Below are 18,709 nucleotides of genomic sequence, written 5' to 3' on the forward strand. Positions count from 1 at the left end.
GAGTGATATTTCTCCAGCCTCCCAGTTTGCCCTGTACTTCATGTAATTATAGCATTTACGTTTCCTAGCCTACTTTGAGGTTGTGTCCATGGACCCATTTTGCAGAAGAGGACATCTAGGCTCTCAGAATGCTTCACTCAAAGTTACCCAGATCTTTCAGAATCCAGGGTCCTCCTCTTTCTCCTTCAATCTCCTGCCTCCTTCTCCTCTCCCTGCCCCATCCCCCCCAATTCAGGCATCTCCTCTACAGCATCCTCTATAGCTGTGATCACAGATTCGCAGGCTGCCACAGCGGGAGTGACTTCTGGAGACCTCTGTACCCAGCTCCCTGGGGTCACAGAGGAGGACTAGACAGCCTGAGCCACAGAGCCGTGAGCCCAAGCCATGTAGCACTTAGCGACAGACTATCCAACGGCTGCAGCTTTCTCCTTTCCTCCACCACCCCGTCCCAAGTAAGCAACTCAGCCCAGGCGGCAGTGGCGGCGGGGCCCAGGTCGTTTGCCCCCCTCCCCTCCGCTGGCCGGCGCGGGCAGCTGACCCAGCCAAGCTCAGCAGACGAAGCCCTGCACCAGGGCCCGGCTCCCCTCGCCCGGAGCTCGGTTTTGTTGTGGGTTTTGTGCGTTCTGTTTTGTTCCGTCCCCCGCCCCTTCCCGCGCGGGTCCCCCCTCCCCCTCCAGCCCTTCCCCCACCCCACCTCCGGGATCCCCGCCCAAGGCCCCAGCCCTCCCCCCCACCCCACCCCCGGGCTCCCAGCGTGCCCGCTCTTGACTTCATCCACTAAGTCAATAGCCCGGGCGCGGGCGGGCGGCTCCCCCCGCGCCGCGCCGCCCCGCGCCGCCCCCCGGTTTTCTTCTCGGGATAATGGGGGCTCTTTGTGGCCTAATCAGCCTCCTGAGGGGCCGGGAGGTCGGGAGCGCTTCCCCCGCGGCCGTCGGTGGAAATGAAAGCGGGATTAGGCAGGGGCCTCGGCCCACACCATAGTAAAGCGCCACCAGGCATTCGCCCCTTCAAAGCCCCTTTCGGGGGTTTGGTTACTTTATTTCTAAAGTTGTTTGTATTTCTAAAGTGGCCATTGAGGCGCGAGCGGGGACTGTGCCGAGAGGGCGGCGGGGAGGGGGCGACCCGGGGAGGAGGAAGAACTCCTGACGCCTCCCACCCTCTGCTCGCCTGCACCCGCTGACCAGTTTCCAAACCGCTTTCCCGGCCCTAATTTCCTGCTGTCTGGGGAGGCCAGGAGCGGCTCTTATCCTCACTAATCAGATAGGGAAACTGAGGCTCAGGCACCGCCGAGACGGAAAAGACCGGGTTTTTGGGGAAGAGGGTCGACGCAAAGGGGACCATTTACAGCAGTAATCGCCTGTAACAGGCAGCTCTGGGCAAACCTCTCCGTGTCCCCTGTACGGGCCACCAGGCCACCAGAGAAAAAGTCCCAACCAGAACCTAATTTGAAGAGAGAGGGAGGTTCAGCCCCACTTATTAAAGAAAGTTTCAAGGCCTCTTTTCTTAGGGTTCACTCCGAGGACCTCCGACAAATCCCGGACATGCTGGGATTCTGCAATCATTCAGAATCTTCCCCCATGGAAAATGTAGAAGGGGTGGGCATTTTGAATTTTGGCATTTGCAGACAGCGGGAGGGAGGAGAATGGAGGATGGGGCATATCCCCCCACATTGGACTTTATTTTTCTACCATATTTTTAGACCCTCGGAAGGGTGAATTTGAACTCAAGAAGTCCAGGCGGAAAGGAGAGCTGCAGGGTGAGGACCGCGGGAGGTGGGGGGAAAGCGCCTTGCCAGGTGGCTTAGAGACCAGCTTCCTGAGTTAGGGCTGTGGTTACAGGAAAGTGCGGGAGACGGAGGCGCTTCTGCAGGCTTCCACTGGGAACAAGAGGTCCCAGAAGCTTCCTTAGGACTCCTCCTGACTCCTTCCAGTTCCCAAGTCTGCAGCCCAGGTAAAGCCAGAGCAGACTTTAAGACAAGTTTCAGGAAACCAGGAGGCTTGATCCAGACTCACAATCTCCCTGCAAAAGTGTTCAGAACACACCGCACAAACACACACACACCTCACAAAACTTCTGAATGTTGCTCTGTCTCCACCTTCTCCAGTCACCTAAAGACCTCGGCCTGAATTGGAGCCCGCAGCCGTAGCTGTCCCTCTCCACCTGTCGCCCTCGCTGAGGCTTGGGACTGTAGAGAACCCATCGCCAGCCGCCCACTCGCCCACTTGGGTGAGGTTCTGTAGGGTCTGGGTCCCATGGAAAGGACCCAGAAAAGTTTAGGGTGGAGTTTTCCGAGCTACTTATCACGCCCGCCGCCCCACCCCTTTTTCTGTCCCGCCCGGGGGCCTCTTTGATCTTCGGTCTTTTCGTGGTGTCAGACAAAGAGTGCAGTGAAGGCAAGAGGCTCCGCAGCCCAGCCGCTCCTCCCTCCGCCTCTCCCTGGAACCCGTGGCGAAGCAAGGCCCAGCCCGCCGACGCGGGCCACTCCAGAGGTCAGCTTGGGGGCTGCCTGCCAAATTCAGCCACAGCCCCGCAAACACACCCTGCTGTCTTGCGCACGCACGCGCGCGCACACACACACACCATTCACAAACACCCAGACACAAGACAGTCTTGCGAAGAGGGAAGCCCACAAAGATATCCAGGTAAACACAAAACAAACACATACACGAGACACATCTGTTTATTTGCGGGCTTGTTTATTTTCTGTCTCCACCGCCTGGCTCAGAACTCCATGAGGGCAGGGACCTTCTTGAGGTCACTTAACACAACGCCTGGCACCTGGTAGGTGCCCAAAAGATTTTTGCAGAATAAATGAAGACATTCACACACATACACTCCAGAGGAAAATTTCTCTTTTGGGTGGTATAGGTAAAAGGGGGAGCATAGCACACGTGCTTATATCAGCATATGAACACTTCCCAAAGGACCCTTCCAGTAACCAAGTGGGGTGGAGGAGAAGCTCTCCGCTCTGTTTTGGAGAGGGGAGGAAGCAGCAAGGACCAGACCAAGAGCAGGATCTCAGTGCCCCTCCTCCCCATCCCCTCATTTTGAGCTTCCTGATGCTGGAATCAGAAGCTCCCTGGAGAATACTGGAGTCATCAGGAAGCACGCAGATCTGAGGTTCTGAATGGGGTGTGGCCTCTGGAAGCCCCAAAGACCCCTTTATACTAGATGAAAAATTCTGCCTGTATGAAAGTATATAAGTATGTAAATGACAAGGTTTTAAAATTATTTTTTCGGTTTTAGCCTATTCTTAAAGGGATCCAGGATCCCCTAAAAGGATAACAACATTTGTCTTAGCTAATTCTCCTTTTTCATGGAAGGAAACTGAGGCCCATAGAGGTTGAATGGGTTGTCTAGGGTGATATCACTAGTGAGTTGCGAACGGCATGGACAGTAGAACCTCGACCACGATGCACTTTGACCCTCTCAGATTGCTCCAGCCTCTCACACCTGGGTTCGGATGGAGAGCAAGGCGGTCGGAGGAGGGGAAGGAACACAACCGCGGGGGGCTGGTGGGTGAAACCTGGACCCGGAGTTGTACTGAGCCTTCAGCTCGCACTGGGTTACCTCCCCCTTACTCGCCCTGCAGTCCGCAGCGTTCGCAGCCTGGAAGCGGGGAAAGTGGCCGGAGCGCAATCCCTTCCCAAAGCCGAGAACTTAGAAGGGGCGGCGGCTAAATTGGAAGGCGGCGAGCTTCACTCTTCGGGCAGTGAAGTCCGGGCCGGCCTGTTAATTTAGCGACGCTCTGAATGCAGTTCCCGGCTTCCCCCTCGCTCCACGTCCCAACACCACCAGGCACGCGGGCTGGCCCCTGCCCAGCGCCCCGGGTTGGAGCGCGGAACCCGGGTCCCCGCCTCGGGGTCGGCCTCCCTCCCGCCCCGCCGGCCCAGCTCGCTCGCCTCTAATTAAGCGGCAGGATCGCAGCGAGCCGCCAGGATGTGCTGTAATATGATGAACTGCCTTTGTGCCGATGTCACCGAAAGCGCTTCTGATAAGGGGAAGACACGAAGGATCAAAAGGGCGGCCGCGGCTCGCCCGCCTCCCGTCTTCCCCTCGCTGCTGCCCGGCTTTGAGCGTTCGCCCTCTCTGCCCATGCTCTCCCGCGGGCTGCGTCTCTAGGTCCCGCTGGCTCTCCTGATCCGCCATTCCCAGGGCCAGTCTCTCGGTGACTCTGCATCTCTTTGTCTTTCTTCCTGCTGCTCGGCGCCTCCCTCTGCCCCTCCGCATTTTCCAGCGTCCTCAAACTGTACGCAAGATTCTCCTGCTGCGCTCAGACTTTCTCACTCTGAATTTTCTAGCTCTCTCGTCCTCTGTGGCTCTCTGTCTCCGCTGCCTCTCCCCACCCCTCCCTTGGTCTCCACCGGAGCTCGGGCCCAGCGCACCTCCAGGACCAGGGCGACCAAGCCATGGAAAGGTCCATTCGCTGACCCTCAGACTGGGGAAATCGGCCAATTCACTGGCAGCCGACACGCAGAGCCCCGCGGCAGCCCCAGTGCCCCTCGCAATCCACCCTCGCTCAGCTCGGCTGCCAAACCGGGGGCCTGGCACGCGTGCCTAAGGCGCCCTGGAATGTCCTCGGGGCCTCTTTTGAGCTGGACTTGGGGCGCACACAACTTCCCTTCACCCCTCCCGAGGCTGCAGCGACCCGCAGACGCTTTTCCTCTCCCGGGGGTTGAAGTTCCAAGTGCAGCCGACCCCCTCCCTTCGCATCCCCTTCCCCACACCCCTTCCTTTGGCCCCCGCCTCCCCTTTGCCCTCGACCCCATCTCTTCCTCCTCCAGGCCCCTCCCCTTCGCATGCTGGTAGTTCCCCCTGCGCTCTCTCTGGACTCTTTCCCTGCCTCACCTCTCCCCCACCCCACTTCGTTTGAAGTTTTGGAGAGATCTATCTACTAATGGCGAAGTTTCCCCCTTAGGTCACCGTTCTGCCTTGATTCGATTTGGGAAGGCGAGTTCCCTCCCTCCCTCTCCCTGCCCGACCCCAGCCGGGGCCAATCGCTCCAGAGCAGGTCAGAAAGCGCTGACCCCATTTCCACCTTTTCCTCTTTCAATCAGAGTTGGGGGAAGGGGAAAAGAAGAGGGAAGGCCCCGGACAGCAAAAACTGAGGGGGGCATCCTAATCTTCCAAGTGCCTCTTACCCTCATCCTGAGTTTCCTAATTACCCCTTTAGTCTGCAATGGGAGGGAGAGAAGAGCTATTTTTCTGGAATTTCTGGAACGTGCGCCCCTCTTAGTCATGGCCTTCAAGGCCCCAGAGCCTCTAGAGAACCTTTCTTTGGGGGTCTCTCCTCTGTGCAGGAACCCTTCCCTCAACCAGGCATTGTCTTTTCAGGGGTGTGAGTTCTGTCTAGTCTTAGACTATGAGCTTCCAGGGCCACGGCCAGAACCTTGTACATTACATGTTTATATCCTTAGGCGCTCTTGCCCCACAGTACAGAATGAAGCCTCATCAACTTTATTGATGATGATAGAATGATGGCAAATAGAAATTCCAAAGAGGTAACCTGGAAGGAAATCTCATTTGCTCAGCCCTCTTTGCCTATATAAAAATATGTTTTTATATAATATTATTTATATATAATGTAATGTGTGACAACTATCATTTTCAGAAAGACATTCTTTAAAAAAAAAAAAAGCCCAAATAATCACCTTACTGCTTTAAGGCTACTGTTATATGTGCTTTTAAATCCTTCCATGTAAATTCCACTGAAAATTTGGAAAGCTGTGAAAGGGGAGGGGGCCGCGGGAGTTGGGGGGGGAGGTTAATCCGGGTTTAACGCTGCGATGCAGTCTTAGGACCGGGGTTAGCCTGATTGCGTTATCTCTTCCCAACATTTGAGACGCCCATATTTTACCCAGCCAAATAGCTCCGAGAGCAGCGCAGATGGCTGCTGTGGTCGCGCCTCAGGAAAATGTGTTATTAATATCTAAATAACTTCCCAATACTGTCTGGTAAATCTCCCCTCCACCATTCCAAATGATGAATTCGTTTGAAGTCTTCCCCCAGCCTCATCTTTTCAATGTCTCTCTCTTCTCTCTTCTTCTTAGCCAGGCTTATTTCAAACTGGTAAATATCTAATTCCTTTAACCGCTGCGCCGTGCACACTAGTCTTTTAGGTACAAACGTCTTGAAACAGGTGTGGCGGTGCGTGCCCCGAGGGGAACACAAAACCCGCACGCCCTCGCAGCGGGGGACCCCACCCGGTTTAGACGTGCCTGCGTTCCAAGACCGGCTGAGCACGGGAACCTCACTCAATCCGGGAACAGAGCCTCTTTTCTTGCGGGCCCTGGGGAGCCCCTCTTGGCTCCCCACGGAGTCCCAAAGGCACCCCCCAACACTCAGCTCTTCCGCAGCTCCCAGTCCCCTCCCTTCCACCCCTTCTTAGACCTCCGACGGCTTCCCCGCTCTCTGGGGCGGATAATTGCCCTCCGCTCGCCTGTTCTCCCTTGTTTAAAGTTTGTTTTCTAAACGTCTTCTATTAGATTATGCTCGTTCATCCCCCTCCAACCTTATCTCCTTCTGTCTCTTCTCTCCTTGCCCGTCACACTCAATTTAGGCACGAGTTTATCTAGCAAACAGTTTGCAGACTTTGTTTATTTACCGCGGGTTCTGGGGCTGCGAGCGCGCGAGCGCCAGTGTTTGCCTTTGTAATAGTTATCTCCTCATTGTTGTTTCTCGTTAGTCTCCGCTCCCGCCTCCCCCGTCTCTCTTCTTCGGTTGGGGGGATGGAGGGAAGAAAAGGGGAGCCTTGTCAGCCCAGTGTGGGCTCGGCCCCTCGCCGGGAGCCCCCTCCGCGGGGAGCCCCCTCCGCCGGGACGTTCCCAGCTCCGCTTGCCCCTCTCCGCTCGCCCCATCCCCCCCAGCCCCCGGCCCGGCGCGCCCCTCCCGCGCCCCCTCCCGCGCCCCCTCCCTCTCTCCCTCTGGTCGCACTGGATATCCACCGCCGAGCGCTGCCTAAAGCCGGGAATTGCCTGACACCCTCCCATCTTCCTCCGAGCCCCCATTATGCGAAGCTGATCCCACTCTGAACAGCTTCAAATCCCGCCTGGACTCTGTTTGATTAGATTGCCAACCCGGGGTAATCCTTTGATTTGGTGGAGTGTCAATTACCTTTCTCTAAACACACATTTACAGAGGAGGGAACTTGTTGGTTTAAATCAATGCAGATTGTTTCGTGATAAATAGACTATCCTCGTCCCCTCCCTCGCCCCCTCTTCCAAGGCTCCTGTCCCTCTCCGCCCCCGCCCCTTCCTGGTTCTCGAAGATCCCGTAAACAATGTCCCTTCCAGGTGTGAAGCCGAAAAAATGGTGTGGGCTGAGGGGAGCCGTGCCCCCCTTCCCCTATTCACTAGCTCCCCCGGAGCCTAATTAAATTTGGCAGGTCCTTGTACACACAATCAAAACAGCTTCCTCCAGTGTAGCAAACGACCGAAAACCGCATTAGCAGCTATCGCTGCTGCCAAATTAAATTGTTTCCCACCTCCTTTTACAAGTGTCTAAAACCGACACTCCGGGCTCTCCCCTCCTTTCCGATCCTTCCCCGTCATTTCCCTCTCCACACCTGTAAGTTTGCTGCCTTAAAAATAAATAAAGGAAAAATGCAAAGAGAAACAAATCTGCCTCACTCGCTGTCCTCGCCAATCCTCCCCCCACCTCAGATGGTCTTTCACACCCAGGAAGTCTGCAAATTCTCCACCTGGACTTTGACACCCCCAGGTTTCCCCCCGGCCCCGTACCCCAGAGAAAAATGCTGCCTCCACTACTACTACTTCTTTTTTCTAATCTGGTAACTTTTCCCTATATTTCATATTAATTGTAACCTCATTGGCCTTTCCATCCTAAAGAACAAAGTGGAGACCCTGGTCCGATCTGATCAGTTTTGGCTTAAACTGGTGCACTGTCAGATGCATGCGGCTTTGGTGTTCTTATTGTTTGTCACTGCTGTTATTGTTGTTTATATTATTGCTTATTTCTTCACACTCACTCCCTCAGCTCCCACTGAGGAACGGTTTGACCCATTGCAAACCCCTATCAAATTCCCCACAAGAATCTCTCTGAGCTCAGATTCTATGAAAATCTTTTCCTTTCTCTTCTCTCCTCAAATCCCCTCCCTGTTGGGTCCCTGGCCTGTCTATCCCCTGATCCTCGGAGAAAGGGGTGAAGAGGAGGGAGTCTAAGTGCATAGGGGCAAGGAACTGTCCACTTCCCTCTCCAGGTGAGCCGAGCTTGGCTGGGGCAAGCACCTATCGGCAACGGTCTGAGAATACTCACAACCAACAATCCTAATAACTCAGTCTTAACAAGGATAAGAGCAAAAAAAAAAAAAAAAATATGAACAGCCTCATGAATATCAGCCCAAGGGGAGCAGGAGTGAGCTGTTCAGAGATGAAAGTGCACAGAAATAAAAGCTCAATTTAATCTGCTTTAAAACCCTTCAACTTAACGTTTGTGCTTCAAACTCTGAGAGTGAGAACTGATTGCGGATAAATAGTTTCTTACCATGCCTGGAAGCTATTACACCCCTCTCCAACACAGTTTCCTATTCAGCAGTCCCAGTTTTCATTACCAGCTCTAATAAGTCTTAACATTATTAAATGCCAAGCGGACGATAGGAAAAAACGGACTCAGGGAGGGATCTCTCTTTAGTGCTTAAAGAGGAGAGCTCTTAAACCCCTTCTTTGGTGACTCCCTACCATGAGAGGGGCAACTCCCCCAGAGAAAGCATTTTTCAAGAGCAAGAAGCCAAAACAAAGTTGTGGGAGTGCACAACTCCCCCTGCTCTGGCCATGGGGCATCTCTGCCTCTCCCTACCTGGATGACTCGGATGGAGATTGGAAGGTCTTTTCACCTTTAACTTGGCCATGAAACTGATGTCTGGGGCCTGGGAGAGAGATGAGGGGTTCACAGGGGTGCCTGCCGACCAGCCCAGGAACTCAAATAGGAAACGGATACAATTTGCTCACAGATGGATAGATGGCCCTCTCTCATCTGCACCATCATATTGCCCATTCACACCCATCTACACACTCCCTGCACACCTATGCTGAATCCTATTTGCACAGATATATGGCCTACAGCATTCAGATCCGAAGGCCCGTGGGTAAACAGTCACACCAAGAAATGCTTGCGCTTACACAGCCATTCAATGCACAATCAGCGCACTCAGTGCACCCACCGTCACGCAAAAACTGCGGGACTTTCTGGAGACCAGGCTCACTGCATAAGATCATTTCATTTCTTCAGCTCCTCTAGACTTAGCACCTGTGTCCTCAGCCTCCCCCATCTGGCACAGGCTCCACTTTAAACCCTTGGAGACGTGGTTCTTCCTGGTTCTGCTGCAGGGAAAACCTCTATCCAGCGAAGTGGCTTGTTAGCTGGTGTGGTGAGCCCAGGCCAGCATGGAACGCCCCGCATTCCCTGGAATCAGAGGAATCCTCCAAACCTCACGATCTTTCCATCCTCTTCCTTTCCTTCCCTTCCCTTTTTTCTCAGAGGAAATTTACCTATTTGTGCTTCCTCGCAGATTGAACTGGATATACTCCCTGCGTGCAAACACACTTAAAGTCTCTCCAAGGAAAACCAAACCTCCTCTGCTTCTCCCTGGGATAACTCTCAGAAGAGTTGTCTGTTGTGCAGGAAAGATTATTTGTCCAGGAAAGATTATTCAAGTTCTATGCCTCCCCTCCACAGCCCACAAAAAGTCCATCTAGTCTCCTTCCAATGGGAACTGAAATAAGGACTGGGTCCCCCGGCAGGTGTCCCAGGGCTCTGGGACGACTGGCCTAGCCAAGGACCGCTTGGCAGTGCAGGGCTGCCTCCCGCCGCAGACCCGTGGCCCCTCGGTCAGGCCGGGCACAGCCGGGCGCCCGGCACAGCTCGCTCCCTTTCTTCCCTCGCCCTTTTGTCCCGGGCGGGACTGCGGCATCACTAGGGGCCCTGTGTGTCAATAGCCCGCCCCTTCCCTTCGCTCCAGGCCGCTCTCACACGGGGCTGCCCGGCCCCCCATCCTTCCTCCTCGGACCACGCCTGTGGGGGCTGGGCGTAGATGGGAGTTGTCTTAGTAAGCCGGCTTTGTCTGTGAAGTTCATCTTCAAGGTTGGGAGGGTCTTCTGAGAACTGGAGAGAGACCTAGGCTAGGAGTGCTGGGGTCGTGAGGAGAGGGGTGCCAGGAGAAACCTCTGAAGGGAGACTGAAACAACACAGGCTCTTTGCAAGCTTTCAGGTTCCAGGGCACTCGCCACTTTTTCCAAAGCCACCAGTCTGCGGGTTCCCATGGCCACTGTCTTTCCGATTCCCTCACCCTGCCGCCTCCCCGCGTGTGTGTTTGGGGCCTTTTCTTTTAACTGTCAGTCTTTGTGACTCTGGGTCTTCCATTTCTGTTTCTCTCCCTGTCGCCCCTTAACGTGCACTTACCAAGTCTCAAAGAGACTTAGGAGGGGAATTATGAGGGCAGCGAGGAAGGGGAGGGTTTAATGAGGAGGAAAGAACTTTCCCTTCCTTCTCTCGAAACTTCCTCCCGTCAAGAAACAAAAGCACAATCCCCTTTCCCGGGCTTGCGGGCGCTTGAAAACTAAACGCCCTCCTTAGCTGATCCTGAGAAAAAGCATGGCGCAGGGCTCAGACCCCAGCCTGCCCGCGGAAGCCGTGCTAAGAATGGGGAGAGGGTGTGTGGAGCCTGAGTCTCTCCCCCACTGCGATCCTCCGACCCTGGGCATCTGGGAACTTGGCCTCCACTCCCAGCCCTGCCGGCGCACGCCACAGAGGAAGGCACTCTCTGGCCCCCAGTCCGCCCTGGCAACGCGGGGCTGAGTCAGGCGGCGGCCCTGGCTAATTTTTATTGATTGCAGCGGTCAGTCAACTGTCAGGCGGGGTTTCAAGGGACCGTTTAGAGAGCGTGTGCGGGTCTGGTTAACAAATTCATTTAGGGAGCCGCGGGCCTGCTCCTCCTTCCTCTCTCCCTCCCTCCCGTCCCCCGCCCCCTTGCCCAAGTTTCCTATAAATAATTGATCGACGCCGAGAGTAGCAGCCAAAACGCCAGCCAGGGAGGACGCACTCCCCGCAGTACTGGGGTAGACCAGGCGCGCGGCCCCGCAGCCGGGCTCTCCCGGGACTCACAGGCCGTCCGCGCCCGGCCTCCATAGCGCAAAGAAGGCGCGGGCTTCGCATCTAGCCGGCATCCTGGGTGCGCACCGAGGGGGCGCTGTCGGCAAAGCCTGAGCAGCTCCCAGCTGCCCCGCAGCCTGAGAGTTTCCCCGCTGGAGTTCTGGTCGCCTGCTCCGGCGGCGGGAGCGAACCACTGGCCCGCACACCGGAGCGTGGGAAAACCCGGGCTGGGGCCTCGCAGCCCAGGGAAGTTCCCTACCTTTGTCGCCCAGGATGCCGTCGATGCTGTGTTTGGCCTTCTTTTCGCCATCGTCCTCCTTCTTGTCCGCTTCATCCTCCTCCTCTTTCTTCCCGAACTTGATTCTGAGCACGCGGCTAATCGAACTCACTAAACCTCAGAAATTCAAAGGCAAAAGAGCAAGTATAAGTTGTTGGAGCAGAGGAGCGAGCGCTGGCCTGGGCCCCTGCGAGAAAGTCAGGAAGCCCCCTGCTTCCTTACAGATATCCATTCATCCCTCTTCCACACACAGACATTTAGGCATTGACACGTACTCCATAACCAGCATCCACTTGGAGAAGCCTGACTCACACCCCGGGCACTCACAGGGTGGTTAGACTGTGCATTCCTATGCAGATGCTTGCATGCATTTGTGCCTTACACTAACACCTGCCTAGGTGCGCTTCCACCCACACCCCTGAGAGGTCCCAGGGCCTCCCTGGAGTCTCTCCAGCTCCTGCTGCCACTCCCACACTCAGGTGTGCATTCTGGCCCCGCGTGCCTGAATGCACATGTACAAACACACACACACACACAACAGATCACTTTCTCTCTCACAGGCAGTATGGTTTGGGACCTCCAAATTTAGGACTCAAATGGCTGGTGTTGGCGACAGCAGAAATGATAACTCTGAGACGGTGGTCCAGGGAAGCCCATGGGCATCCACCCTCCTAGGACAGATCCATCTATTGAAGCCATTTTCTCCGAAAAAGCCTCCAGGGGGGCTCTCTTATCATCCAACTTTCTAGGTTAACTTTTTGCCCATTCCTGCCTGCCCGCCTGCCTGCCTGCCTGCCTGCTTTCCCTCCTTCCTTCCTTCCTTCCTTCCTTCCTTCTTCCTCCCTTTCTTCTTTCTCTCTCCTCTTTCTTAACTTTTTTCTTTCCCTATTCCTTCTTTCCATCTTATTCCATTCTGTTTTGATTTACTCCTATGCCTTAACTCTGCCTTTCTGTACTCCTTTCCTCCCAACTTCTCAGTAAGTTCCCAGTCAACCATCATCTCCCCTCCCCTCTCTCCCACCTCCAGCCCTCCACACTGGAGCCCTGGCCACACTCTGGGCCAGCTCTGCCGGCTCAGCTGCCTTCTCACCTGAGGGCACAGTGCTTCGGTCACAGTGCCCGTCCTTCAGCAGCCTGTCCCGGATCTCCCAGCTGAACATGCCCGGGTTTTCCCTCTTGTACTCCTCAATCTTTTTCTCTACATCCGGAGTCGCCACCTGCTTCAGAGGTGGAGATGGGAGAGTAGGAGTGGAAAAATGGGATGGGGGAGGGAAATACTTTTAATATCACCTCTTAAGAGCCCCAGACCAGGCTGGTGGTTCTGGTTGCCATGTGTCCCCCCATCCCCCAAGAGATTGGCTTTATCCTTTCAAGAAACCGGTTCCTGGCTCCTAGGAAGGCAGCTGGGGGTCTGGCCAGGTGGGGCGGGGTGGAACACGGATAGGCAATAAAAAAACTCTAATTAGGACCCCCAGGGTCCCCGTCATTATCTCAGGAAAGACTGAGAGAAGATGTTTTCTGGTCTTGGAAGGTGACAGGGGTTGAGGCAAATGTGGGGACAGTCCAGGAATGGCTCATTGGCCTCAAGGTCTTGGACAACCTAGACCTCACTTAGCTCCTTCTCTGAGAAATTCAAATAATAGGAAAACAATGGGAGGATATCTGGGAGTAGAAGACACCCTCCAGCTGTACTTTCCTACAGCCTGGTGCTATGAGTTAGTAAGAGGGGCCACAACCAAGAGCCCCTGACCATAGGAAGCCAGCTGCCAGCCTCTGTAGCAAAGACACTCACTCTGGGCTTGCTGCCGCCGATGGCCCCAGGCCGGATGGACCCGGTCTCCTGGTAGCGGCAAAGAATCTTGGAGACGCAGCCGTGGGAGACACGCAGCTGTCGGGAGATGACACAGGGCCGGATGCCATGGTGGGCCATCTCCACTATCTTGTGGCGGATGTGGTTAGGCAGGGGTCGCCCATTGATGAAGACCCCTCCCAGCTGATTGACCCGGCCTTGGCCAAGCGGGGTGGACACTGGAGAAGGGAGGGGAGATGCAGAAGGAGAGAGGTGCAGGGTGAGGATGGAGAGCAGACACTGAGTGCACTCCCTGACTCCAGTTTTGTTAGTTTGAGCCCCAAGACCTCAGACAACGATCCCGGTGGTCCTCACACTGGGGCTTCGGTAGGTAGGTAGTTTGAGAAACAACTGTCATAAATCTAGGAAATCTCCTGCAGAGATGGATAGAGGAGTCACAGCTGCAAGAGTCTCCCCAGATGCTGTGTGCCCCAACTCCTTCCACACTATGAGGGATGAGGACACACCTGGGGGATTCGAATGCTGCTAAGAAGGGGAGGGAGAGAGACGAAGGTGAGACCTCAGAGCCACCAGGCTGGTAGAGCCTTAGAGATCTTGGGACCAATGACCCTCTGTCCCTCAGGCCGAAGCTTGGGCTGCAGGCCTGCCTGCGTCTTGGAGAGTCCAATAACGGGTGTGATGTGGCTCATCTGCTCAGTTCTACACTCCTGGTAGTCATGAATGATCCAGTTTGTTGGGGGCTAGAAAGGCCTGGCTGATTACTACATTTACAGCTCTGGCTAGAGCAGTGGAACTGTCCCAGGGACCAGCTGAGACACAGCCGAGGGACGGGTGACATATGCTGTTGGCTGCTGCCTCCAAGGGCACCTGGCTGTCCCTTGGGTGACTCCCCTTGCTTCTAACCACCCTCAAAGTCCTAATTTCGTTTTGGGACAATTTTAGGACACCACTGCCCCAAAGCTCCTAAATTAAATAGTTGACTTGGCCTCACAAATCCATGAACAGTGCCTGCAGGCTCTGCGAGGCTGGTAGACAGATGGGACACAGTTCCCCCGGGTGGGGGTGACTTTGGGAACCGGGAAGACAGGCATCCCTGGTGTGTGCTGGGGAGGGGAGAACACCCTGGTCGCCTTAATGCAAAGTCTACACAATTTCCTCACAGAAGATTGAGGGGACACCCAGAGCACTAATCCGGCCTCGATCCCCCCAATTTGGGGACTCAGCGGCTGCGGAGATCTGGAAGATTAGAACGATTTCACAGCCGCGGGAGTGGAGGGAGCTGACTGTAATTGAAAGGGAGGAGGCGAGAAGAGGCTCCGCTGCTGGGCCGTTCCTACCGCCCCCTCCCTCGTTCTCCCGGTCCCCCCACTCTCTTTGTAAAAGTCGGTGTCTGAAGCCACCCTCGGATTTAATCAGAAATCGTGCGTCGCAAAGTCAGAGTCACTCGGTCTCCGTGGCGGGATATGCCATTAGCGCTCAAGAGCTCTCGAGCGCCCAACTTTATATTCAAGAGCCTCTTTAGCGACCGGCACTCGGCTCTCCTCAGTATTCTGCGTCATGTTGGGCAAATATTGTTCTAATCCGCCGCGCGTCCTCAGCCGCCTGTTTTACTTGCATTCGCTACAGGAGAGTGCCACTGCAAATCCCCGGGTTTGCGCGCTCTCCCGCCTGCGTGGCTGCCGGCGCGCACTTGATCACGGAGCCACTCTCTTCGCCTCTGTCTAATTCAGGGACCCGGCGCCGTCTCGCTGCCCAAGGGAGCTCCTCCCGGATCGCAGGCTGCCAGCCCGCCCACCCGCTCCCTGCCTTCTCTCCCCTTCCTCACGCGCCAGGGACTCATACGATTACAAGAAGAGTAATTTAAAAAAAAAAAGTCGCACATATTTCTAACGACTTCTCTGTGACACCCTAGGCTACCTACCCTCAGAAGCCAAATGATCCCTCAGTGACAGGTTGAGGCCTTCCATTAGTTTAAAAAGAAAACAGAACAAAAACACAGGAGCGGGTCTCTCCGCCGTGCGCTCCCAGCCTTTTCTCCAGCCGGGACCCGGTTCGCCGCCGCCCGTCCTCTCAGGTCTCCCTGGGCGGGCGCTGGATGTTTAGAAAGGACGCTTTACAAAATCAGCTCTTTCTCCTCGTTTGGACATTGCCGTGCCCCTCTCGCCGTTTAGAGGTTCTCTAAACCTCGCCGTTTAGAGGTTCTCTCTCGGGAGATTTCCAGAGTGCGGAAGCCCGAGTAAAAAGTTTTAGGGGGAAAATCATTACTAATTATTATTTCCAATTAGTTTGTTTCCAGGCGGAAAAGCAGGAGTGTTTGAATGTGGCTTCGGAAGAAATGGATAGCCGTGGTAGTTGAGGCATATAAAGTATCACCCATGGTAGGTGATTCGAAATAAAAGGGACTGGAAGACCAATCCCGGGGGTGGAAAAAATAATTCAAAACAAGAGTAGAAAGCTGGCAGCCAGCGAGCCTGGAGAGCCGAGAAACTGTCAGGGAAGAAGTTTCTGGAAATAGTGGAAAGAGCTGAAATTCACCCGGACCTGATATTTACTAGGAGTCCAAATCTACCAGAATTTCAGCCCTGCGGATAAAGGCCGGCAGCTCGCGACCTGCGAAACGAAGGCCGCCGGTCAGTGAAACCCAGCAGAAGCGGACAAGTATGGGTCTCAGGAACTTTCTGGGTTCCGCGCCCGGACTGGGACCCAGAAGAGAACGGGATCCCTCTGCTATCGCCGGCGCCGCCACCGTCCCCTGGAGACCGCAGCCTCTCCAAGGACCCCGAGTTCCGGGCGGCGGAGTCGCGGCGAGGCCAGCCTGGGCGTTCTTACCTTCCAAAGGGAATCCCGTGCGGGGGTAGTTCTGCCCCGGAGCCGGCCGCATCATTCTCGGTACCGTGCCGGGAAGGGCCGCCATTCTTGCGCACGCCGGGGACGAATCCAAAGTCGGCAAAAATCGCTTCCCGTCCGCTCCCTTCACCCCTGCTGCGATCTCTTTCTTTCCGTCTTCTTCGTCTTCTTTTTTTTAACCTCTTCTCCCTCCCCTCCACACACACTCCCTACCCCCACCCCCCACCCCGGCTGCAGTCAAACACGTCCAGAAGCTGGGGAGGTGGGTGAGGTGGGGGCGGAGGTTGGGGGGAGGGAAGGTGGCGACGACGAGGAAGTTCAAACAAACAAACACTCCAACCCCAAGTCCGCCTCTGCCGGCTGGGCTCGGCCAGAAGTTGTGCGGGCTGCTGCGCCTGGCAGAACCCGGAGACGAGGCCCGGCGGCGGAGGGGGGCCGGTGGAACGCGGCCGGAATCGGGGCCGCCAGCCTCGGAGTGGCGAGCGCCGCGCTCTCGCGCTCTCGCGCTCTCGCGCTCGGGGCCAAAGTTTCCGAGCCCGGAGACTGCGGAGTGGCTTTCGTTCTCGTATTTATTTATATATTTATTCTCTCGCTCTCGCTCCCTCCCTCTTCTCCACGCCTTCTTTCTCCGGACCACACTCGCTTCTCCCTCCACACCAGCTTTCACACCCCGGTCCCCTAGGAGACCCGGGGACAGACGGAAGAAGGAGCCTCCTCGGGTTTCAGGGCTGGACGGAGGCGACAGGGGGTGACGGGGTTGGGGAAAGAGAAATGGAAAAGCGAGGGGGCGCGAGTGATCAGCTGGGTAAGTTGTGCAAAAGTCTTCACCGAAGTACGAGGAGGAGGAGGAGGAGGAGGAGGAGGAGGCGGAGGAGGCAGTGAACGCGATCTGATAGGTTTGGACTTTTCTTTTATTCATGAGGAGGGAAGGGGGCCAGGGCGCAAGGGAGCGGAGGACCAATAACGAAAAGAAATCGCCAACGAATATTTTTTTCCTCTTTTCTAATCCCCGGCTCGACCTCGTTTTGGGGGAGAATTTGAACCGCCGTGAAAACAGAGGCAGCCGATCCCGGCGAGTTGGGGGCTGGGGGAGAAGGGGAGGGGGCCAACTTTGTCCCAGTGCCTTCCTTTGATGAATGGGCCGGATCCGCCGAGTCCCCGGCCCCCAGGTCGCCCACGGCTGCTCTCGGAGTCCCGGCTGTATGGGAATGTCTGCCTCCAGTCCGGCGCCTCTCTGGAGTCTCGCCTTTTCTCTGGCCCCCTCCCAGGGCCAGAGTCCGCCCTATTTCTCATCTTCTCCCTCGTCTTACACCCTCTGAAATTCCTCCGGTGAGGCTCCCCGGGAACGGGCCTAGGGTGACTTGAAGGGAGGAATTCTGACTTTTTTGTGTAATGTCAGAGCCCCGGTGTCCGGTTCTTACTCTACCTTCCCGCCGCTCTGAGAAGCCCCCAGTAACCGTATCTGGTTCCGAGGCTTGGCAAAGTGGGTCTGCTAAGTGTTAGGGACAGGTTTCTTCCTCCCCTTCCAGTTCCGCCCCGTGCAGACATCTCCAGCCGCCGCCGTCCTCCTCAGGCCCCCAGGCCGGGCCCATAACTCCTTTCCAGCAGGTAGTTGGGTTTACAGGGAGTTGGTGCTGGTGTGAGGATCTGGGGGCCCACAGAAGTGGGAAATGGGAGGGAGGGAGCCCGTCAAGACTTGATACAGCTCTGAGCTCATCAACTCTGAGCTCCTTGCTGGTGGGTTTGAGGGGACGCCCCAGTTGAATGATCGGGAGTCAGGGTGGGGTGATCAGAGGTTCCTGAATTATTCGCTTTCTGAAGCCAGAGTGACCAGTAGCCTCAACCTCGGGACACCGAGTCCTGGGGGCGAAACGCCCTCCCAGCGGGGCAGGACGCCACAACTGCAGGCCTTTTGTCTCCCGGGGGAAAGAGCGTCTCCGGCCCCACGCTGGAGGCAAAATACAATAAAATGAACCCAGCCCTCAATCTCGCCCCCTGCCCGCCCTCTCTCGGCAGTGGGGTCAGCCTTGTCTTAGCCTGGGGGGCTCACCGCTGGCTGGCCCCAGGGTGTCCCCATCCCTCCCCTTCGCCTCACCTGTGACCTTTGCCCCTCTCAGCATGTGACAGATCTCCCTCCTCTCCCCACTCTCCTAGCACAAGGGGCTCATCAGATTTTTGGGGGGCCTTCTGGGAATGGGGGCCCTGATGAAAAACTTGTTAAGCTCATACTCTCTCTAATTGAGAAGAGAGATGCCAAGTAGCTTTCGAATTGGAAGGGGGAGACCCGGGTACTTTGTCTGGCCCAAGTTATGGGGCCCTGCCCCAGGAGAGATTGGGAGATCAAGCTTTAAGTCATAGCATGTGTGCCCAGGGAAGATGGCAACCCCCTTACATCACCAGCCTTGCTGGGGACCTGGCCTGCTTTGGCCTCCATAGGTGGATATATATTCTCTGTGTGTATATATACATGTATTTGTATCATATACACTTATGCACACACACATATAACACACACACATATATATTAGGTATATTGCATATTCATCCATTCATTCGTCACTAGTTGTCCTCTGCCTGGAAGGTTTCAAGGCACTTCTTCCCTGTATTTGTGGAATGGGCCAGTGTGCTTTCGTGTGAATATAGGCCTGCCTGTGCTTGGGTCTGTGTGT

General features: G+C 55.6%; 1 protein-coding gene across 6 annotated transcripts in view; it reads right to left on the reverse strand.

Moving 5' to 3' along the window:
- PAX7 (paired box 7) overlaps window positions 1-16,865 on the reverse strand; it is a 117,577-nt gene extending 100,712 nt beyond the window's left edge. For 2 of the 6 annotated variants that reach the window (XM_054495005.1, XM_054494991.2), the window contains exons 1-4: window positions 16,023-16,865; window positions 13,176-13,411; window positions 12,474-12,603; window positions 11,366-11,500 (exon numbers count right to left, since the gene is read on the reverse strand). In XM_054495005.1, coding sequence (XP_054350980.1) covers window positions 11,366-11,500; window positions 12,474-12,603; window positions 13,176-13,411; window positions 16,023-16,107 — 586 coding nt within the window. In that variant the 5' untranslated portion in view covers window positions 16,108-16,865. The remainder of the gene's footprint in view (window positions 1-11,365; window positions 11,501-12,473; window positions 12,604-13,175; window positions 13,412-16,022) is intronic. The other 4 variants (XM_063670161.1, XM_063670159.1, XM_054495016.2 and 1 more) reach the window with 4 other exon arrangements.
- Window positions 16,866-18,709: the final 1,844 nt, after the last annotated feature.

This window comes from Pongo pygmaeus, chromosome 1, assembly GCF_028885625.2.
Source record: "Pongo pygmaeus isolate AG05252 chromosome 1, NHGRI_mPonPyg2-v2.0_pri, whole genome shotgun sequence".
Lineage (NCBI taxonomy): Eukaryota > Metazoa > Chordata > Mammalia > Primates > Hominidae > Pongo > Pongo pygmaeus.